General features: G+C 42.0%; 1 protein-coding gene across 5 annotated transcripts in view; it reads right to left on the reverse strand.

The window, feature by feature from the left end:
- Positions 1-2,170: 2,170 nt before the first annotated feature.
- Positions 2,171-24,380, reverse strand: part of RIN2 (Ras and Rab interactor 2) — a 227,302-nt gene continuing 205,092 nt past the window's right edge. For all 5 annotated transcript variants that reach the window (XM_068232215.1, XM_068232214.1, XM_068232216.1 and 2 more), the window contains 4 exons: positions 19,368-19,673; positions 14,871-15,002; positions 9,055-9,218; positions 2,171-7,768 (listed from right to left, as the gene is read on the reverse strand). In XM_068232215.1, the coding sequence (XP_068088316.1) occupies positions 7,433-7,768; positions 9,055-9,218; positions 14,871-15,002; positions 19,368-19,673 (938 nt within the window). In that variant the 3' untranslated portion in view covers positions 2,171-7,432. The remainder of the gene's footprint in view (positions 7,769-9,054; positions 9,219-14,870; positions 15,003-19,367; positions 19,674-24,380) is intronic.

Consider the following 24,380-nt stretch of genomic DNA (forward strand, 5'->3'; position numbering starts at 1 on the left):
TACTGTTCATTAAGGCCCGGTTCACATTAGCGTTCCCTGTCCGGATCCGCCTGATTGGATCCGGACCGTATACTGTACAAACGGAACGTACGTTCCGCATAGCAATGCAAAGGCTATGCGGACGTTCACATGCGTACGTTCCGTACAGAGCGGAGCCGGATCGGATCCGGACTCCGGAGGCTTTTCCAACATGCACTATTTTTTGGGTCTGGATCATCCGGCCCACGCACCCGGACCGGATCCTGACTGCACCATCCGGATATAGAAACCTATGGGGAACGGAAAGCACAGAACACACTGGAGACAAACACCGGACGTTCTACCCCACTTCCTATGCGTATCATAGCGGCCATTTCGGATGGGGACACATGGGCCCAGCATATCTGGAGTGGAGCAGCAGTGACACACGTGCTGGAGCTGTTTGGCAGTATGTCGGGAGGTGGAGGTGAGGCCTACAGCGGCGGACCTGATTGTACAGGTGCACCAGGTGCACCTTCTGCTGACCCCAACAACTTAAAAGGTATTTTGTTATTTTTTTACGATCCGGATGGCAGCCTGATACAGTCCTGATGCAAACGGACCGGTTCCAATCTGGATCAGGTCCTGATACGATCCGGATCCGGTCCGTTTGCATGCCAAAACGCAAGTGTGAACGGGGCCTAATTGAGTCATTTTTGCCTTGCAAACTCTCTCCTTTTCCAAAATCTAAAATTTAAAGGAGGAATTAGATTTTCACTTCAATAAATAGCAGGTGGTTGAACAGCATATACTGGTAGTGTGTTTTTTTTCTTGGTTTATGTGTTTGACCAGTGCTTATACCCACCTGGTTTGCATGAGGTTGTATGCATTATAGGGTAATGGTTTTTGTTACTGGAGGCACCTTTACCTGGCTATACTGGGGGTACCCATGCCTGGCTATACTGGGGGTACCCATGCCTGGCTATACTGTGGGCACCTATACCTGGAAATACTGGGGAACCAAAACCTAGCTATACTGTGAGCACCTATACCTGGCTATACTGGGGCGGCTATATTGAGGACACCTATACCTCGCTATACTGAGCGCACCTATACTTGGCTATACTGGGGCATCTATACCTGGCTATTTGTACTGGGGGCACCCAGCGGTGAGCTCCATGCGCCAAAACCACCTGCTTCTGCACCTATACCTGGGGAGGAGGTCCAAATTTTCACAGGGAGGCCCAGTGATTTCTAGTTAAGCCTATGAATACTTTATTTTGATCAGATAAATTCTGTACAAATTTTAAATAAAAAGTCACCAGTTGCTCACAATAGACATAAAAAGGATAACAGTTTATTGATCCGCCCGTTGGAGGATGGTGCCGAATGGATCCGTTCAAACGGACAAATGTGAATGGATCCATAGGTTAACATTGGATGTGTTCCCATCCGTTCCGATCCGGGAATGGACTGTTTTGTAACGCTAATGTTAATCGGGCCTGAGGAGAGAAAATGTTTATAAATGTTGCACATGTCTGTCCCCCTCATGCCACCCAGACGCCGATTGTGTCCTCAATTCCCCCCCCCCCCCCACCTCCATTTGGCTGCAATATGGCCCGTACTAGGCCCGACCCCTTGGAAAGGGACCTGTGAACCAGAAGATCTCCCCTTTCACAGGATGCGTGGCCTCACATGCAGTGCTGTGAACATGCACGCTGTGCTCAGGGCAGCACGGGGGTGTGGCCACAGCGTCAAGGCCGATAATACTGTGCATGTAAAGTAGGTATTTGCAGGGATGTGCGTATGCGCAAAAAGATCTTCCAGTTGCAGGTCCCGACCCTAGGGGTCGCAGCCAAGTATGGACCATATTGCAAATAGAACGCGAAGGGGAGGGGGTACCAGTGTGTCAAGATGGCATAAGTGGGACAGGTGTGTGCAACATTATGAAATAACACTTCATTTCCCAGAATGCACTGGGAGAGGAATTCTGCATATTAAACAGCCTAGGCTGTGACATCACTCGGATTATATACAGCAATATATAGATATAGGAAGTGTTTCTGCTGCTGAAACCAGGATATTTATTGTAAATTTTGGGTATCCTGAATAATTGACTACATTTTATGATACGTCAGAGTTTCTCTTTAAGAATACTTCCTACACAAGTATTTGTTTTTGCATAAGCTGGTAAGAAATGAGAACGAAAGTGTTAACCAAAACCACATAGTCATTTATTTTGTGCAAAATACATACATGTCACAAGAAACAGAGGAGACTAATCTGACATCAAACTCACCAGACTGGCAAGTCTCCTCTAACCAATACAGAATCCAAACTTGGCATTTTTGATACACAAATGTTCTGTTTATCTTTAAGGCAATCTACATAACATGAACATACTATAAATAATTAGTGTTTTATGAAATCATATATGTTTCTTGCATAATCTAACATATTTTCAGGGTATGGTCCAGCAAACCCATCTCAAGATTTCTTTCAAAACATCTTCCAATACATTGTGTTAGCTGTCCGGACCAGCAGACTTGTACAGTACTGTTACAAACCTATATTACAAGTAAATCTGTTGACATCACTTACTATAACCCTTCGCAACTGTTGCTACTCTCACCACCCAAGAGCTGGTCTGACCTCACGCCATACCACCCAGAATCCTTTTCAGTGCTGGTATAACAGAACCTTTGTTAGGGGCATGCACAGGTCAGGTGAAGTTACCTTCAACCAACCCATGTAATACTCCACTGACAGTTATTGCTACTGCTATTTACTGGTAGACAGTGTTTTTATTCCCAGCCTTCAGAAGATTGTGGGGAATGGAACTGCAGATAGTTGACCCCAACTGTTTAACCCTTTAGCCATTCATTTATTTAAAGCTTGCAAATGCTGTAGGCCAATTTCTTTTAGCATATTTTTTTCTTATTTGTTACATTTCCTTGCTACTAATTATTACTGCTGTAATGTGTATTTATGCCCACTTATTACTAGGGGACAGGGTTAGACAATAACAGAGGACTTCTGCATTTAGTTTCTATATCCTCTGCTAGCAGAGAGACATCAAAGCATTCCAAGAATTTACAGCACAAGGAGTTCTGCCAATTCAGATCAAAAGCAGTGCACTTATCTGAAACAAGATAATTCCTATGAAGCTACAAATGGGTTAAGTTGTTCTGTGTTCTCTTAGCAGCCACATGTATTGGATGATAGCTGCAAGTGAAATGTGTGCATATCATTGAAATACCTTCCTAACAATATAACCCATCAATGCACAAGGCACATTTTTTTTAAATCTCTGATGTCATGGGTTGGATATCATGAAATATTCTATATTCTATGACACAAAGGAGTGTGAAATGCTCTACAAAGCAAAGGACTCCGTAGAACTGAAATGTGGATGTGTGCAGAGTGATAATAATGGCACTTAAATCTCACATGGGCGAGTTAAACTTTTCAACAGTATCCCAACTGTTGGCTACTGGCAGAGCAGGTATAAGCTGACCCCAACACCACAAACCCCCAAGCATGGGGCTTATATGGGAGGTCAGTGGGATCGCCTAGCTACTTTAATAAATTCCCACTTGACACTATCTGCATTCCAAAAGCAAGTATTTTTCAGTGTTACAGCTTTCCCTTAGCTAGTTTCTGGTTTGTTGGTTTGTTTGTCTTTTTACCTACATAGGAACTACCTTTTGCTGGGGATGCTAGCACTATACACAGTACAGGAAAAATTCATATTTTTTTGTCTGATGTGCTATGTAAATGCCACAGTGAAGGAGACTTTAATATCTCCCTTTTTTTGTAAAAGAGAAGCTTAAATCTGCCCTGTCCCAGTATAAACAGGATGTGGCCATAAAGTCTAATTAGCTTTTCAGTTCTGTACAGTACCTGCACTAAATTAATTTCTTATAATATTTGTATCAACTCTGCCACACTGTAAACTGTTTAAAATAAACAATTCATTGTCCCATCACCGTCTTTCACTTACATATAAGCCCTCATTTACTTCCCTGTCTTTCCTGCCGAATGCAGTTATAACATGTAACAGACCCCTGTTGTCAACAATGATACTAAAACACATAGAAAGTTAATCTGCTAAAACATTACAAAGATGAGAATCAATCTCATAAAGCAGAAAATGCCTACGACAAATTTGCATGATATAAACTAAAAATACAGAGTCCACTACAATACACAGATGAGATACTCTAGAGCCAGCAAGAGAGTCTTTATATATTAAATGATAACTCACATCATGCACATTTGATGACCTAGTGATAAAACATAATAAGAAACCCATGCAGTTTGCCTGAAACTGCTACAGAATTCTCGGTTCTCGATCTACAATGAACAACTAGCGTGTTTTTTTCTCCTTACTCTTTTCTGACTCTTAAATAATATTATATATATAGATTACTGTGATGCCCTGCATCAGTCAGTGTTGTCAAACATGATAATGGTAACTCTCCAGAAATCATATAGATATACTGATAATATTTTGGCATACTTAAAAGGAACCAGAGGTGAGAGTGATATGGAAGCAGCCATATTTATTTCCTTTTAAACAATACCAGTTGCCTGGCAGTCCTCTTGATCCTGTGTCTGCAATACCTTTAGCCATAGACCCCGAACAAGCATGTGCAGATCAGGTACTCTGACACAAGTTTTACTGGATTAGCCATATGCTTGTTCTAGGGTTTTGACACTGACACTACGTATGTAAGAAGATCAACATGGCTGCCAAGAAACTGGCATTGTTTACAAGGAAATACAGTAAATATGGCAGCCTCCATATCACTCTCATCTCCCTTTAAGGTGGTAGTGTGTTTTATAGAAACCATTTCCAGTATGGAACTAATGTCTAAAATCTAATACTGATTTCAGATGTTCTTCCTGGTGACTCTTTATGGTACATTTCATCCCTAATGCTATATTTGAAGCATATCTGCAGTCACTCAGGCCGTTTATATAAAGATACATGATTACAGTACAGTCCAAAGCAACTCCTACAATTTACCTTATGGAGTGTATTACAGTTCCTTAAATATGTTTTCCATATACACACTACCAGATGGTACCAGCACTGCTAGTCTAAGTTTAATCTAGTATAGAAAATTCTTTAGATATATACGTAATGTAATCAGCTAAACATAAATAATCTTATAGAACGCACACTTTTTGACCCTATGGAAATGCTGGTGGGGAATGGGGGCAACTGTATTTCAGTTTTAGATCTGTTTTATACTATACACCATTTTACTGCGTTTTCCAATCACATGCAAATCGCAAAATGCAAGGACCTCAGCAAAATAACGAAAACCACAGGAAACCTTTTATAGGGTGATGCAATTGCAATGTGATTTCGCCTGATCACTTAAGACCTGCATGCTGCATTTTTTTCTACGTTTCCTCCTTGTGTTCTTAGCATCCAGTGAAAATCGCATGGTAAAATTCCAACTGCTTGCGATTATGTTTTGCAATGTTTTGCGATTCGCAGTGTATAACAGCCCTTGGTAGGATCATACTGTGATTGGGGGGTAACTGATCAACACAGAGAAAAAACAAAACGGCAAAAATGTAACAGTTGCCCAAAGCATCCAATTAGGAGACAGCTGGTAAATCTAACAAAGCTTCTGATTGGCTGCATTAGGCAACAGCTTCATTTTGACTGTTAGCGCCTGTTTTGATATACTAGGCCCCATTTATTCCTCTGTACATCTCTTTACTGCCTGGTATCTGGACTTCCACTAGCAGGAGAATTCGTCATGTTAAATATAAAGCTGAAAATATTGCATGGCAAGCATGTACACATGTGAAAATGGCATAATGAATGACCTCCGATATAGATTATGACAAAATGTGTACCTCAGACTACATATGTAATAACTGACCATCAAAGTGTAAGTGACAGTACGATCATTGAGCCAGGTCCCCAAGTAAATGCTACCATACTCTATGAGATGCTTTTATGAGATATTTGAATTAATAAATACATGGAAAGGAACAAAGATCTGTGAAAAACTAAAGCCCTCTCAGTCTTGTGTTAATCATCATATCATCCAAATTCAACTGAGAGAGACAGTTCTGATATTCAGGTATGTGTTAAAGTCTAATCGAACATTCCGTGGTGCAAGGTGATAATCCCAATAAATATCAGGGAGACACCAATCATTTACCTGATCAATCATTAATTTATAGTGTATGGAAGGTGGTGGCGTCTAAGCAGGAGTCTCTTGTGGGAAGACCTCTCACCTAAAGCTGCAGAAGAAGCTCTTCATGAGGGATTCAGCAGTATCTCCTCAAGTATGACATATCCGCTCCTAAAGAAGATTTCATGAAATCTGCTCTAAAACCACAGACACCAGAGAATGGTGATGAAGTTTTGCCTGTCCTCACAGCATTTCCTTAGATGCACAGAACTGTTTAGCACACACTGATGGTGCCACTGAATTCCAAAAGGTCTGCTTTAAGGTTCTCATGGGAAATAAATGCTGGCATGTAATAGGAATTTTGAATGCTAAGAGATTTTCTGTGCTGAGTTATGAACAGTGCTGTGGTTTTGTTTAATCCCTGCACTTCCAATGGCTGACTGGAAGTAAACTGATACACTTGTGGTTTCTTAAACAGTACGGCAACACCTTCTCCATTCAAAAAATACTTACATGCCACACCCCCACCACAAGTCCATAAGCTAAGGCATTCAACCTTGCTTTAGAGACTATGGGCGGTGCCAAGCACATAATAAAACATCACTGACCAATTCATTTTAGAGGAAGACATTTTAGAACCCATATCAACGTAATAGGTTGGTTTCAGAATCCATCAACTCAAACCTAAATCTAAAATTTAGGGTACAGTACGGGTCACGCTGAAATAGCTGCTTAAAAAAAAGTCAATTATACAAAAACTAAACAAATACATACATCATAAAAATGAACTTCATGTTTAAAATGTGTTACAAAAGGTCAGCCAAGGTACGTATCTGTACCTTAGGATATTTACAAGTATAACAGGACTTTCCACGCGTGTTTTATGGAAAAAGGGCTGACAACCGCTGCAGATCAGCAGCTATCGACCAACACATAATTTGTTTAGAAACAAAAATAAATTTGGGGACGATGTTATGATGTCCTTTCTAATGGCCTTCCTTGAGAATGGAATACCATGAAGTAATGCCAGTCCCACGTTACTAAATGCCGTCATTTCAGGGATTGTCTCTTCTTTCGTCAATGTACAGCTCAGGGCAGTTTTCTTGGGAGTCACGGGAAGCCCACTGATGTGCTCAGGCAGGTATTTTTTAGACTTAATTGTACAAAGTACCTTAACTTTGCCATGTCCTGACTTTGAGAGCACAGTGTATACCCAGTACAGGAATCTTACACTGCTGCAGTCTACTAACCCTGGCAGACCACCATTTTGAGTGCAAAAACAGCCATTCTGGAAGATGGTGTGTCAGTTTTTAGTAATCTGCATCGTCATCGTTCTCATAATTGTCATCATCATAACTGATGAGTCCCTGAGGACTGTTATTGATGCGCTTGTATACAAAATGAAATACTTGGAGGTTTGGTCGACTATGAATCTCCGCCTTAATTTTCTGTGGGTAAGTATCTTCGCTGAGCTGCTGCCATGTGTCGTCGATGAAGAGGAACAGGCCATAATTCTCAGAGTCCTTAACATTAAACCGCTGGGAACACATCTGACACACCTCTTCTGTTGTGGTGTAAGGCTTAACTATTAGCGTCTTGCCTGTACACCCGCTGTCTACTTCCTGCAGAGCGACCCTCAAGTAGTTCTGCAATTAGAAAAATAAAATACAGAAGTTATGCCTGAGTATAAAATATGAGCTGGTAATAATATCTATAATAAATCAGGAGATTCCAAAAGTAGCATCATGCTGTAACACTTGGATGTAACCCTTAAGCAGCTAATTTATTTAGAGGCTTGCAAGTGCTCTAGGCCAATTTAATTTTACGACATTTATTTTTATCTCTTCATAGTTAGATTTCCTAGCTTCTAATTAGTACTGCTGTAATGTGTATTTATGGCCCCTTGTCACTAGGGGACAGTGTGAGACAATAAAAGAGGATTTTCGCTTTCAGTTTCTATCTTTTCTGCTTGGAGAAGAGAGATCAAAGCAAGCCAAGAATTTACAACAGAACGCATTCTGCTGGCTGAAGTCAAAAGTAGTGCATTATCTTAAAGTGAGATAACTCATTTGTGGTTGTTAACAGGTTAAACAGATAACAGATACAATCTTTTATGACTGTTCATGCGTTATGTGCAAACTTACCCATTATTTTATAAGCTATATAGTTAATAGGCACTGTCTTAGGAGCGGCAAGATTTTACAAAAGTTAAAACCGTGTTACTGCATAATGCTGAGTTGTAATTCAATGCCTTTGCCTACTGTTTATATCTAACAGCTACAAATTAAATTCATCTGAACATCCTGAGTAGGGATGGCAATGCTTAGAAGAACTCATGGAGAAGCATGTGATCAGTTTGATCAGCCGATAGATTTATTAGGTTCTAATTTGCTGTGATGACCTCCTGATTTAACACATGATCATGACCAGCAAATCAGATCCTTCCAAATCTATCAGCTGATCAAACTGATCACATGCTTCTCCATGAGTTCTAAGCATTACCATTCCTATTCTTGAGTAGAAGTTGTACTAAATTCAATAAGGACTATTCCGTCAATGACCACTGATACTCCACCACCTTACTCCAGGCAGCATACGCAGCATAGATATAACTGCAGTGGGGGAGATGTTACAAGTATGCAACTGGAGGTATAATGGGTGGCCACTGATTGCCATAACTCCCTCGTATGACGCATAAACTAGTGTCATAAAGAACAACAAGTTGTCCATGCGCAGTTAATTGGATCAGTTTCATTTTTTTTTAATATTTAATATTTTTTTTATTTTATTATTCTGGGTGTTTCCTCCTCCAGGTCCTAAACTACTAAAATATGGATCATTTTCAGCAAATGTAAAACTACAGATTTGTTTCTTCACTTGCTACACTCCTATGATGGACTAGATATCACCCTAGTAATGTGAAAGGTCCTACCTGAAAGTCATCGATAGATGGAATGGTCCTGTTTGCAGTCCTCCGCTTGTGCCATTGCTTTAGCGTGTCTCTGGTCTCTGAATTCAGTAAACGGGCAGCTTGCTCTTCTTGGAAGTTCTTTATCAATGAAAGCGCTCCATAGGCACTTGTCAAGTAATAGCCTCCTGGTGGAAAACAAACACATCAAATGTATTAAAACCCAAAAACGCTTTAACTGCTCTTGTTTGGCAGAACCGTTACCCTGCACCATCGGGAAAGTTTTATTGAGAGCCTACTAAATATACCAGACAGAGCAGAAACCCAGCTTCTAGCCCTGCAGTATAGTCACTATCAGGGCAATTATTCCAGCAGTAGTTGCTGCATTGTTTGTTGGCTATGGGGGAGTCCTGCTGGGTGGACACCTGTACCCATGTTGGATTCTCAGCTGAGATGGTACCCAATGGCCGAGTTTAGTGTAGCATAGCCTTAGCCTGTGTAACTTCCTATCACGTATATACTCATACTCTTCTCAATGTTTTAAAAAAGTTATCTTTTGTGGGCACCTCCTTTTTTAGTCCATTGCTTTAATCCTTCTAAGGTTAGTTTGTATAAATAGAATAGCAGATGCCTAGAGAGTGTCAGGGGGCCCAACTGCAACTTTCTCTAACCCCTCTTCCATCTCAGATTTCCAAAAGAGCCATAAAAGATCACCAAACCCACTACCTTGTCTACAGCCCCATTTCATCTTAATTCATCTTAGGGTTTAATTTTAAAGGGATCCTAAGCAGACTGTGTGGGTATGCATTTAAGCATACCCACGAATACTTGGTAATACCCTCTCACTTACCACCCGTGTTGTAAAACTTTCTTCCCCCCAGTCCAGCTGGTGTAAACTGCATTGGGGCCGGTGACTCTCTGCAAAGTCGCGCTGTGACCCCGGAAGCTTCTCTCGTGCACAATGACGTGCTGCGCGTGCACATTTAGGCTGAGAGGAGGGTGACGTAAGCCGGAGCATGCGCAGACCAATGACCCAACTTCCGCTTCCGGGGTCAGAGCATGTTGTTGCTGAGACTTGCCGGCCCCAATGCAATTTACACTGGCCAGACCGGGGGAAGTAAGCTTTACAAAACGGGCCAGTAAGTGAGAGTGTATTACCATGTATTCATGGGTATGCTTAAATGCATACCCACACGCTCTGCTCAGGGCCCATTTCAACTATCCCATCTCTAAAGGTGCCCATACACTCGTCAGATTGGCAACAGATAGATAAGAAATGCATCTGATGATCTATCTGATGCGTTTTTAGAACATTTTTTACCAGGATAGAATTCCAATAGATTTCAGTTTGAAATCTATTGAAATTCGATCTGATGGCATTTTTTTGCCATCAGATTTCCATTAAGGCCAATGCAAACTGATAAGCAATCTCATCAGATCGACCTAAATTTTCCACCCTGCAAGTTCGATGGAAATCCATCGAAATCGATCGAAATCGGCCGTCGATCGGTCGATTGGCCAACCGATTTGCAATCGATCGATCGATCGATTGGGATCGATCGGTCGGCCAGAAAATTGGCTGAGTGTATGGGCTGCTTTATTTGTACAGCAGAGTCTTGGTTATCCAGCAACAACTCATTGTTAAAATTAGGCCTAACTAATACGGTACTATACCCAACGCTTTATACATACCATGAACTCTGTATTCAATGCTAAATTACAGTACTTTAAAGTATATTAACCTTGGGGGAAGCCATGTAACGCAGCCTTTAAGCACAGCAGAGCCCACGAAAAGCCTAAGAAGTTGCCCTTTACCACTGTGAGTACTGCCAGTTGGTTGAGACTGCCGGTTACTTGAGCTACCGATAACCGAGACTCTACTGTACATTTAAACAGATGTATGTAACTAATATGGAGCTAACTTAGTCTGGCAGGTCTGCATGTTATTATTTCATGCCCAGAAAGCTTTGCCTGTATGTGTATAAATATATACCATGTGTGTCTTCTTTACCCTCAGTTATCTGTAGTTAGCAGGGCCTGTACAATGACTGCATCCCCAGCACGTTTCTATTTGCAGGTTCAGGAAGGGAGGAGAAGGAGGTCCCGTCTATCTCACACATAGCAGTCACTCAGCAGGATGGAACTAGTTAGCTAAACTTGTCCACAATAACATTCTGCAATGGAAAATAATGTTTCATGGTGCTAAGAAAACACAGGAGGGCAGCTGCGGAACAGTTTTATTATTACCGTCACTATTATGGGTATGTAGTGCAATAGCTTAGAAAAACAGAGAACTTCCAACATGTTCCATTCTAATGTGACGTATGGCTTGCTGTAGCTTTTAAGTTACAATTACAGACAGTACCCCTTGGAACAATCTGTCTTATTAACCCACAACTGGGCAGATATTTATCCAATATTTTAAAGCAGAACTCCAAGAAGTTTTATTGGACTGACCATAAAATAAAAATAATATTCACAATTATACTGTATATACAGTGGGTTGCAAAAGTATTCGGCCCCCTTGAAGTTTTCCACATTTTGTCATATTACTGCCACAAACATGAATCAATTTTAATGGAATTCCACATAAAAGATCAACACAAAGTGGTGTACACGTGAGAAGTGGAACGAAAATCATACACGATTCCAAACATTTTTTACAAATCAATAACTGCAAAATGGTGTGTGGATAATTATTCGGCCCCCTTTGATCTGAGTGCAGTCAGTTGCCCATAGACATTGCCTGATGAGTGCTAATGACTAAATAGAGTGCACCTGTGTGTAATCTAATGTCAGTACAAATACAGCTGCTCTGTGAGGGCCTCAGAGGTTGTCTAAGAGAATATTGGGAGCAACAACACCATGAAGTCCAAAGAACACACAAGACAGGTCAGGGATCAAGTTATTGAGAAATTTAAAGCAGGCTTAGGCTACAAAAAGATTTCCAAAGCCTTGAACATCCCACGGAGCACTGTTCAAGCGATCATTCAGAAATGGAAGTAGTATGGCACAATTGTAAACCTACCAAGACAAGGCCATCCACCTAAACTCACAGGCCGAACAAGGAGAGCGCTGATCAAAAATGCAGTCAAGAGGCCCATGGTGACTCTGGACGAGCTGCAGAGATCTACAGCTCAGGTGGGAGACTCTGTCCATAGGACAACTATTAGTCATGCACTGTACAAAGTTGGCCTTTATAGAAGAGTGGCAAGAAGAAAGGCATTGTTAACATAAAGCATAAGAAGTCCCGTTTGCAGTTTGCCACAAGCCATGTGGGGGACACAGCAACCATGTGGAAGAAGGTGCTCTGGTCAGATGAGACCAAAATGGAACTTTTTGGCTAAAATGCAAAACGCTATGTGTGGCAGAAAACTAACACTGCACATCACTCTGAACACACCATCCCCACTGTCAAATATGGTGGTGGCAGCATCATGCTCGGGGGTGCATCTCTTCAGCAGGGACAGGGAAGCTGGTCAGAGTTGATGGGAAGATGGATGGAGCCAAATACAGGGCAAACTTGGAAGAAAACCTCTTGGAGACTGCAAAAGACTTGAGACTGGGGCGGAGGTTCACCTTCCAGCAGGACAATGACCCTAAACATAAAGCCAGGGCAACAATGGAATGGTTTAAAACAAAACATATCTATGTGTTAGAATGGCCCAGTCAACGTCCAGATCTAAATCCAATAAAGAATCTGTGGCAAGATCTGAAAACTGCTGCTCACAAACACTGTCCATTCTAATCTGACTGAGATGAAGCTGTTTTGCAAAGAAGTATGGGCAAGGATTTCAGTCTCTAAATGTGCAAAGCTGGTAGAGACATACCCTAAAAGACTGGCAGCTGTAATTGCAGCAAAAGGTGGTTCTACAAAGTATTGACTCAGGGGGCCGAATAATTACGCACACCCCACTTTGCTGTTATTTATTTGTAAAAAATGTTTGGAATGATGTATGATTTTCGTTCCACTTCTCACGTGTGCACCACTTTGTATTGGTCTTTCACGTGGAATTCCAATAAAATTGATGCATGTTTGTGGCAGTAATGTGACAAAATGTGGAAAACTTCAAAGGGGCCGAATACTTTTGCAACCCACTTTATATGTTTAAATTATTACCTTCAAACCTTAAATTATTGACCTTCAATCCTTACTTTACTCAATTTAACTTAATGAATGAATTGCTTGTATTTCACTATATTCATGTACATATTATTTAATCAATGTTTACTCATTATGAAATCTTTCCTCTCTCTGATTTACATTCCTAAATGTATCACAGTCACCATCTATGCTGCTGGCAAGGTGTGGCATGTTTGTTTGTTTGTTGTCTTTTCTGAAGCGAGCAAAAACAACACCTGGTCTCCCTTGCATGCGACTGTTGAGGCGCTTCCATGGCACGCTCTATCTCCCATACAGAGAGTGGCATGGCACTCGTATGAAATGGGGTGGAGCTATGCACCAGAAGTCGGTGCATACGGGACTCGGCAGGAGAGTTGAACAGAAAAGAGTCAGCAGGTCATTATAACTTTTTATGCAAAGGGAATATGTGAAAAAGTTCTTCCTATTGGCTCTCTGCTTCAGTCTGTCAGTGTTATAACATTCTGTTTGCTAGTTACCGATAGATCAGAGCTGGTCTTAACCTCCTGACCGCTCAGGAGGTTTTGTTAGTTTGTGTCCCCATGCTTAATTAATTTGATCAAATGGCTGCAAAACCTTTAGCTAGCACTAGGATAGCTAGTACAGGTGTCTGGCACCCCCCGATCCTCCCGTTTATACATTACCCAGCCTGGCTACAGCGATCGGCGCAGCCTCCCCGCACAGCTCCGGACTTCACTATGGGGAGGATCGCACATGACATCATGCACAAACCAGATCCTCCCCATAGAGAGACCAGAGCTGTGCGGGTTTTGCAGCCATTTGATCAAATGAATTAAGCATGGGGGACTCCTGAGGCCAGCGAGCGGTACGCCCGACACAGTGTCGGGTATAGCGCTAAGGAGGTTAAATACCAAACACTGTTACGTGTTTTACCAAATGCTCGAATCTTTGTGAATTACAGTAACATTTCTTGAAGTATTTATGGCACAAGTCAGTAACTTACCTCACTAGTTGGTAATTTTACTTTTCAGTCTTAGTGAATTGGTGTTCAGAAAAATCCGCTGTTTTCTGCATTACTGAATGCAGTATGCTTAGTGAATTAAAGCCAAAGTGTGTTCTATGACTGTTCACTTCTATTGGAAAATCGATCAGAAATGAGATCGCAAATCAGAACCGACAGTAAATCTGTCAGAAAATTGCATTGTGTGTACCGAGCATTAGACTTTATAGTCTCTTTAAATATTTGATTGACAGATTCAAATGCAATAGAATGGGTGGGGCCATTCTTTGGTTGGAACATCAGTAGATGATGCAGTGCTGTATGCACCAGCTTTATCACTGTGCGTATTTACACCATTAGACCTTTGTATTGTTCATATTGTCATTTAAATCAACATTCCCCAACTATAATAGAGTGAGTCACTTCTGTTGCTGCAATTTATACATAACTGCTGTAACCTACAGTTTTCTTATTCAGGAGTTGGAGTCCATATGAGTTTAATCACTCAATACCACATCAATACACTAAGGAAACAGAAGTGCGGATACATGTGGTTCCCAGTTAGGATTTACAGCATATATGAGGTTCTTACAAAGAGTCCTGCAAATGCAACAACTATGAGGTAAAGGTTAGATCTGCATCCTGCTCCGATATCAGATTAACTAGCTGTTACAACAGGGATACTTGTCTACACATCACAGTCTACAGTGCATATGCTTAATAAGATGTGAATCTTACCTTCTCCATGCAGCAGAGCCGGGTCTAACAGCTCCATCATGTACTCAATTTCAGTGTCTATCTCCAGCATGTCACATTGAGCAATGACATAGGTCAGTACTGGCAAAAAGTCATCTGCTCCATACATTCTCCCTAAGGACAAACAAGGGGGATAAAACATGAGCAAAAATATGCATATCGCAGCACAAGCAGAGAACACCTCACTATGTAATCTAATGTAGACCTAACTAAACCAAAAACTGAACAGTGCTAATTCTAAAAGCAATCAGGGTAAATGAGTAGAAACAATGTATAGAAATAAAAAACTGGACAGAACACCGGTTTCCTTGGCAAAATGTGCCACTGCTGCAGGTTTCTTCCACTCTCTGGGTTCAGCTTTTGAGCGGGTAAGTCAGGAGTGACCATGTGATGCCCACAATCAGGTGTCACATGGCCTGGCTGCCATGCAGACTTTTCTCTTGCACAGCACACAATGTAAAGTTTTTATTCCACATATTCTTGCTGAAGAAAAATCCACTGATCCGTGTTCTGTGTTTGTTTAGCCAGATCAAAGTGTCCAATTACTTTTTATCAGCAGCTGTAAGGAGCACTACAGCAGGGGCTCTCCCCATACAGTAAACACTAATGCTGGGCATACACGGATGCAATTCTGCGCCGGATTGAGCCTCTGGCTCGATTCCGGTGCGTCCCCGCTTGTCCCCGCGTGTGCCCGGATCGATTCCCGCTCGTCCCCGCGGGCACTTCTTATTTTCTCTTCGTTTCTGTTCCATTGTCTGCCGTGGGAACCGAGCTCGGAATCCGCGTGATCGGACACGTCGGAAATTATCAATCGAGCCATCAGCGGCTCGATTGATAAGAAATAAAATGCAGTGTATGCCCAGCATAAGGCTTGAGGTATCTGTGCGTTCAGGTAAGTGCTTTGTGCATTCTCAATGTAAATGGCATGTCTGACCATCTGTCTGTACTAAACTAAACAGCTACAGACCCAGCAGCTCATGTCGGAGCACACTTTCAATCCTTAACTTCCACACCTCTAAGCATGTACCATTTTGCCCTCTAAGTATGTATCCTATTTTGGCATCGAGCACAAGATATTTGGAGCACATTCCATTTCCACCCACATTTAAATGTTATTGAGCTGATCTCCAGATGGTACACAGCAGAAGACTGTCCCAGAAAAATATCACAAACCAGAGATCATTTAACCCCTGTGCTACGCCCGTATGCTGGATGCACTGCAATGAGGCAAGGGGTAGGCAATACTGATACACAGATCTCATTGGGTCTCCTTTCCAGCTCTTTGTAATGGCCTATAAGAGTGACTTCACGTTATTGTGTTAGCGTGGCATTATGTCACCATGGCGTGACACAAAACACCAGTTCCAGGCCTGGGGGAAAAGCTGACACATACATATGGCCTCAATTCACTAAGCAGTTTAGACTAGTCTACTGATGGTTTTTAGTCTACTGATGGTTTGGTGTAATGTTTTAGACCTGTTTTCAGACCCGGTCTAAAACATTCGGTAATTAGGTCGGTAAAGTAGGGTAAGTGATCAAAAGATGCAATTCACAAAGGCAAACAAGGAGTAACCACTCCCACTTTCTCTGACAGAGATTAGACTAGCTGATTTCAGTCAGTAAAGTACTCCTGTGAGGTATTTTAGACATGAGGATGGAACATTTTGAATTAATTATGAAGGAGTTTAATTGTATCTAAAGGAGAGCTCATCAGAGGATAAGGATGTCAGTCATAGCTACTAGTTTGTGAATTGCATCTTTTGATCATTTCCCCTGCTTTACCGACCTAAGTCTAAGAAAAGGTCTAAAACATTCGGTAATTATTAGTGAATTCCCTCTTGATGCAACCGATTTACACCAAACCATCAGTAGACTGAAAACCATCAGTAGACTAGTCTAAACGTCTTAGTGAATTGAGGCCACACTGGTAAGTGAGGAGTATTTATCTATTCTGTTGCACAGCATGGAATGCAGCAAGGCAGACACAGTATGCTAGAAATACACTGTAACTGAACAGCCTGATTCCTAAATCTATCTTGAGGACTGTACTGCATACTACCTCCCCAGAACTCTTCTTAAGGCCCGTACATACGGTCAACCAAACCACCTGATTGTCATCTGAGTTTGGTCTTTTTGCTGACAAACAGTCATGTGTACGCGTGGCAAATGACTAGATGAGCGACTGTTAACAGGCAGTTTGCACTATCCGTCTGGCAGATCAACTCACACGCTGATATTGTGCAGTTGGCCATGTGTGTACAGTGTTGTTTGAACAACGTACTTGTTTTGAATGCAGCCATGTCATGCAGCCCATACTTTCGCTTGCACACACGGTATGTTAGCGGGTTAGTCATTCAGTTGGCTGGTGCATGAAAAATACAAGTTGTGTAAAGAGTTTGTCATGGTGTCGGTCATGTTGTGGCGTTGATCATGTTGTGGCGTTGGTCATGCACAGTGTTGGACGTGTGTACCTTTACACTTGTTTGCTTGATACATTTGCTTTATATACAGTACATTTCTCTCAAAAGCTTACATTATAGTTGCACTGAGCTGAGGATGTAGGATTTGTAAGTGCAGAGAAATTACATCACAAATTACTTATTACATTGTAGTACCTACATTTTTACTAATTTAGGCATTCATTAAAAAAGTGCCACTAGAAAGCCACTAGTGGAGTATCGGCAAAATTACCAATTTTCCATTATTTCATTCCAATAGTAAAATATTGCAAATATTTACTGATGTTTTATTAACACTTAACTTAAACTTGTTCTCACATAAGTCCTCCCTCTACTAATGTCTAACCGTAAGCGTTCCCCCGGGGGTACAATTTGCCTATATTTACACTTAACCCTAACCTACTCTCACACAAGAGAGCCCTCCTTCTAACAATGCCTAGCCCTAACTTACCCCGTTGTCACCATTTCCTGCCAATAAACGCACCTGTTTCACACCTAAGTTTATCGGTGCCGGCTGCCTAATTCAGATAGTTATCTGCCAAATTACTGCCTGTGTGCTGGCATAGCCATAATTAATATTGCGGTTTATGAGGTGGCCATTTTGCCACAGTGACGCCAGTGCCTAAATTACCTTCTTCGCTAATTTTGGAGCAGAGTAAAATGCAACCTTGTTTAAAAAATGTTCTCAAAATTATTTAAAAGGCCTTTTAGTTTTAGTCTTTGGGTGAGAGTTCTGTAGACACTGTTTTACAAACGTGCTGCTGGGCTCCCAGCTGAGCCTCCTGTTATGTTATATGGAGAGGGAAGGGGTGAGGATGGGTGGGATGTGCTCCTCTGCAGGATCGTAAATTATTATTCACATAAGAACTATAGAGGTTGGTCATTATTGAAATATCACTGCTGACCACCTCAATGACATTGGGGACAAATGTACACACTCTAGACCTTGGTAAAACTTCTGAAATTCTTAAAGTGCATTAATCTGATTCTTATAGACCTGCAATTGTTACTTTTCTCCAGTTCCACCCATCTCAAAGGATGGATACATATTGCTTAATGCTATTTCTTGCACTAAAGATTATTTTATATGTTTGTTACAGTGTACCTGTAGCGAAAAAAGTGCCCCTAGGGGTACTTCCCTGGGTCAAATTGGGTCCTCGTTGCTGCGCAATTTGCGAACTGTCTGCATCATTGAAGTAGCACAGACCTGATCCAGTGGCGTAGCAATAGGGGCTGCAGCCCCTGAACCCGCGGGGCGGCCTGGGGCCCACTCAGGGCCATTTTAGAGGGCAGGATGGGTCACAGCATGATGGGAGAGCATTGGCCCCCACATTGTCGGGGAGGGGGGCACTCCCCCCCTCCCCTACCTCGGACTCTCCCCTCAGCGCTCCCCCTCCAGCATTAAATTGGTGGCAGCAGTGCCGGCAGGAACACAGAAATACCTCTGTGTTCTACCACTGAGGTCCGACCTCTAAGTGCTACACGATACTTTCTAATAAACAGGAATTAGCATGTAGCACTTAGAGATCGAACCTCAGCGGTGGAACACAGAGGTATGCCTGTGTTCCATCCGCCGCTGCCACCTATTTAATGAAGGATGGGAGCGTGCTTAGGGGAGAGCCCAAAGTGAGGTGGGGGGGGAGAGTGGCTCCCCTCCCCACCGATGTGGGGGCCAATGCTCTCCTCTCATGCTGCGACCCCTCCTGCCCCCAAAAACGGCCCTAGCGGGCTTGGGGGGGGGGGGGGAGCTTCCAGATTTTCACAGGGATGCCCAGTGATTTCTAGTTACGTCCCTGACCCAATCGGGATTTTCTATTCCCGTCAGACCTCGAGCGGGATGGTGCATGTGCGCAGGGAGGCCACTCTTTTGGGGTCCCAGCACTGGAACAGGGCAGTGGGAGAGGACAACGGAAGCCTCTTTAGGGTTCAGAGGCTTCCTCCTCCCTGTTTTGTTTTGTTTTTTTAATTTCAGATGTCACAGGTTTACTAGCAGTACTCCATTTCTATAGAAACTCTGTACCTGAGTTGTTCTCCATACAAGTATAAATGAGTTTGCAGATTCTCAGTAGTAGCATCACTTTCTTCTCTGGAGAGTACATCTTCTGCATGGTATAGAACTTGACCTTGATCTTTTCCACATCCACAGCTTCCGGCATTGGGGTGAGAACGCCCAGCTCCTGCGGGGTCCTTTTTCTCACTAACAACAGGTTCTCCTTCAGCTGTCTCCAAGAACCGTCCGTAGTGCGGAAATTCTTAAGCATGTTCTCTATGTAACCTTTCAGTGGCTTTAAGATACACTTGTGCATTGCTTTCTCCAGGACTGTATCTAAGACAGGAAAAGCAAGAGAATTACTGTGATGTACAAGATCACTAGGAATAAGTCACAACATTACACCTTCCTTAAATAATTAACATGCACTGCATGTAATTTAATATATAAACCATTTGTTACAACAATCTTTTCATTTCAGTTTACAACCAGCTCTAAAAAAAACCCCAAAGCATAGTTTTGCTTTCTAGTTACTATAATAGAGGTACCCTATATCTAAAACTTATCACATTAATTAGGATGTTTTGTTTCTTTTTGAACAACACTGGATCTGACCATGTGACTATTACAGAGAGACTAAACACAAGAGTCCACTAATGGTCACATAAGGTACATGACATAGTGGCGTTTGTGTTTGGCCTTTAGCGCTTAGTCACAGGACAGCGGCGCCCCCGGAGAGATGAGTCAGGGAGAAGTGCCTGGGGGTGGAGAGAAGAAACATACAGGTGAGTGTAAGCTCTGCTGCCTACACTCTGCACGGCTGAGGGAAATGGGGGGAACAGATGGGGAGACACAGCAGGCAGTGGGCACAGATTTTCATTCTAAAGTTTATTGAAAATATCTGTTCATTGTGTAGAGGGATTTGATCAGATAGATCCCTCTCTTACCAGATTATGATCTGAGGGGGGTCTATTTGTTTGCCACATCAACCAATATATGGCCAGCTTAACTTTTTAGTTTGGAAAGTACCAAAACGTAAGCAACAAAGTAATATAAAACCTATTTTGAGCATTCTGTTGTTTTACTGGCGGCTTAAAAAGTTATAGTAATAATAATTCCTTTTTTTGTATAGCTCCTTTCTCCTGTCGGACTCAAAGCGCTTGCGAGGCAGCCACAAGAGCGCACTCAGTAGGCAGTAGCAGTGTTAGGGAGTCTTGGCCAATAAACTCCTTACTGAATAGGTGCTGGCTTACTGAGTAGGAAGAGCCAGGATTTGAACCCAGGACTCCTACATCAGAGGCAGAGCCCTTAACCATTACAGTATCCAGCCACTGCTGGATAGTGTGAAAATATATCCTACTACCGGTAGGAGAAAACTGAACCAGGGCCCTGGTGTGTGAGAAAGTAGTCCAGGATCCAAGTGGTGAAATCTGAGAGTGCTAGCACACTTGGCCACTATGCACTTGGCCACTGTCAAAAACATCACAATAAGAATACACCTCTAAATCCCTCTGAAATTCCACAAATGTTACAAGGAAAATACACACCTTACTGCAATCCAACTAGCTGTGAGAAGCAAACAAATTAACTATTCTCATTGCACAAATCAAATATCTACAAGTGAAAATGATCGTTAAACGTAGAGCTGACAGGAAATTCCAAATATTAGTAATGCTTTCTAGCAATGTGTGACCTAACCATTTATGCAGAAATAGCGACTTGTTAAAGTGTGTCAGCCTACATAACAAAGCTTCTTCAGTCTGATGTCGGCAAACTGCGTGATGCCACCAATTATTGAACTGGATGCTCATTTAGCAAAACCATCAAAGTTACAAAAATAAACCCCATGTATCATGTTATTGTATAGCTGCCTTTGTCAATCATTCTTCTGATAATTACCGTTATGTGTGAAAAATACACAAGAATTAGAGACTGGCGGCCCTAATTCACTTAACTTTCTTTTCCTGAGTTTTCTAACACAAGATATTTTCTCATCTTATCAAGAAAATATTTAATTATTCCCTTGCAAGTAAAAAGTACATGACTAAACTTACAGTAAATAACTTAAATAATAAGAGCTTGACAGCCATTCCTCTGAAGTAATTTTATATACTTCCTCAGAATTCAAACAGCTTTTGCGAAGCAAATAAAAAAAACCCAAAGAACAGAGCAATGCCAAAACAATAAACCTACAATATCATTACCCTCTACACCAAGAGTAGGGAACCTATGGCTCGGGAGCCAGATGTGGCTCTTTGGATGGCTACATCTGGCTCACAGTTAGGGGTTGATTCACTAAGCTACACTGCTCAAGCAGCGCAGCTTAGTGTGACAGCGCAAGTAAAATTTTCAAAGTAGGCACGCTACTGCTGTAGCATGCACTACTAACTTACTCGCGCTCCCCCCAAAACTAACGGCCGCTCCAATTGTCCCACCCTGGACCCTGTCAGGTCCAGTGACTTTGTAGGACGAGATCCCCGCACTTTGATTGGCCCAATAGACTGTCTGTCACTTGAAAAGCAGCCTATTGTGCCAAAGTGTGGGGATCTCGTCCTACAAAGTGAATCAACCCCCAAGTCAGCTAACTAATTGTACAAGCTGTTAGTTGGTATTTCTCCTGTCTGGCTCTTGGGGAAATTGCTGATGTTGCTGAAACCCAAGAGAAGCTGAAGACGTGTCTGCGACTTCCGCTGCCCGAAGAATCAACTGTGTACACATCACCATAGCAACAGGGACGTGAGCCCTCTGCTGCGCATGTGCACTGTCCCAGTTGAAACATATTGTATGACTCGGAATTACATTTTAAAATATGTGGCGTTTATGGCTCTCTCCGCCAAAAAGGTTCCTGACCCCTGCTCTACAACAAGGACACAATGTCTACGCTGACAAAACAAGATGTAAAAAAAAACCCTACAAAACATATTCTCTCCCCCCCACGGAAATCTAGGTAATATTTAATCATATTTAACATTAAGATATCTTTTTTTCTAAGCCAGGGATGTTGAACTCCAGTCCTTAAACACCCCGTTTCCTCACACATTTTTGCCACAGCTCAAATTAATTGATGGGACAGAATCAGGAAAGGTGTGGGACATCAAGCAGAACACATTTCTCAATTCCTCAGTCCATCCTAAACACTGGCATGGATATGGCCCTCATGGGCTTGAGTCTGACACCTGTGCTCTAAGTAATCATACTTTCCTACATTAAAGAACCAAATGCCACAGGGTTCCTGTTCCAACGTGAGACACTGAAAATGTCATTTAGAAAATCTACAGACCACATATCAGAAAATAGGCAACTTGCAGGTGTCAGCCATTATACCTGTACATACATTCAGCTTAATAACCTCATTTTTGACACATTTGCTTGAAGCCACATGTTATTTCCCGAGACAACAACTTGAAGTGCTGAGATCTTTAGAAATGTAGCAGGACTGGACCTACTAATGTGAAGAATCCAACTGTTGGGTATGAGGAATCAAGTTATATATTTAAACAAAAAAAAATACATAAAATACAAAAGAGGCCTACAAAATGAATGTCAATCACAGGTACACCTAGGGCAATTTGTCAAACGAGCCCAGAACTGCTCACTAGACTCACAAACTGCCCCAGACTGCATTGAACCAGCCCTTATTTTCATATCTTCAGAGGTTGAAAAAAAAGTGGATAATTCTCACCACTGGGGCCTCTGGCACTTAGTGGTCCATAAATCTGCTTTAGAGGAGATTTCCAGATGTGTACATGCTCTTATAGCAAGCTTGCAGTTTTTTAAGCACACTTCCTTAAATGTTAAACCTCTAGTTACAGAAATAGGTCAACACAGCTTTCTATGTGACCAGGCTGAAATTCAATAGCCTGTTTTCATTAAAGTGTGCAGACAGTTACTCGGTTTTTCTACCTCCGCTTTCCTTCCCATCTGCATAAGAAAAACAGAATAAATCCGACACCCAAAAAAATCATCTCTAAATATTTTATTACTCAAAATCACCATTCCACAATGTGACAAAGACGTATATGGAAACTGAGGGGTTCCTTCTCCAAAAAGTTGCATGATAGCTGTTTAGGGTTTAGAAACTAAGGGATTGTGAATGAGTTTTTCCTTCACTATTTACCATATTCCATTGGGCTGGGAAAAAGAGCTGGATTAAAAAAAAAAAAAAAACCTTGGGAAAGCACACAAATGGCTCCACAACTTGGGCTTCCTCACATTGCCTACACCAGCAGGGCTACTGTCTGTAACAGCCATGCCCCTCCCCCCCCCCCCCACTTCCATAGGTAACAATTAGAGGGCGAGTACCACAATGCATAATATTTACCCTTACTGACCTAGAAGATGCTCTATGCTACCAACAGTAAACAGAATTATCACTAATTTACCAATCCTTAAAGAGAACCAGAGACGAAGCACCCTTATGTATTTTACCATATATATCAATGGGAACATGACAATAAACACCTACTCTGCTCTATGTTTCATTCTTCACCGCTCAGTCTGTGTGTTATCAGCTCTGATAAGAATCCCCGACTGAGCATTCAGTCTAGCTTTGCACCGAATTATTATAGCTGAGTCAGTGTTCTGTTATGTCTTTTCAAGCCCAAGCCTGCCCCCTTCTGGCTCTGATTTCCTGCTAGGAGGATACATAGCAGGAATGTAGAGCCACAAGGGGGCAGACTTGGGCTTGAAAAGACATCACAGAAGACTGACTCAGCTATAATGATTCAGGGCAAAGCTAGACTGAATGCTCAGTCAGGGATTCTTATCAGAGCTGATAACACACAGACTGAGCGGTGAACAATGAAACAAAGAGCAGAGTAGGTGTTTACTGTCATGTTCCCATTGATATATATGGTAAAATACATGAGGGCGCTTCGTCTCTGATTCTATTTAAAAATTGTAACAGCAGGAATAATCCAATCTGTAGCACTGCTCTGATTCCCTACCTAGAGCAGTAGGATATGCAAGCAGCTGGCTATGTGCTCCTCATGGTAAGGAGATATCTAAAAGCTCAGTGGACTCCTGATCAGCGAAGGTTGTGGA

This window comes from Hyperolius riggenbachi, chromosome 4, assembly GCF_040937935.1.
Source record: "Hyperolius riggenbachi isolate aHypRig1 chromosome 4, aHypRig1.pri, whole genome shotgun sequence".
Classification (NCBI taxonomy): domain Eukaryota; kingdom Metazoa; phylum Chordata; class Amphibia; order Anura; family Hyperoliidae; genus Hyperolius; species Hyperolius riggenbachi.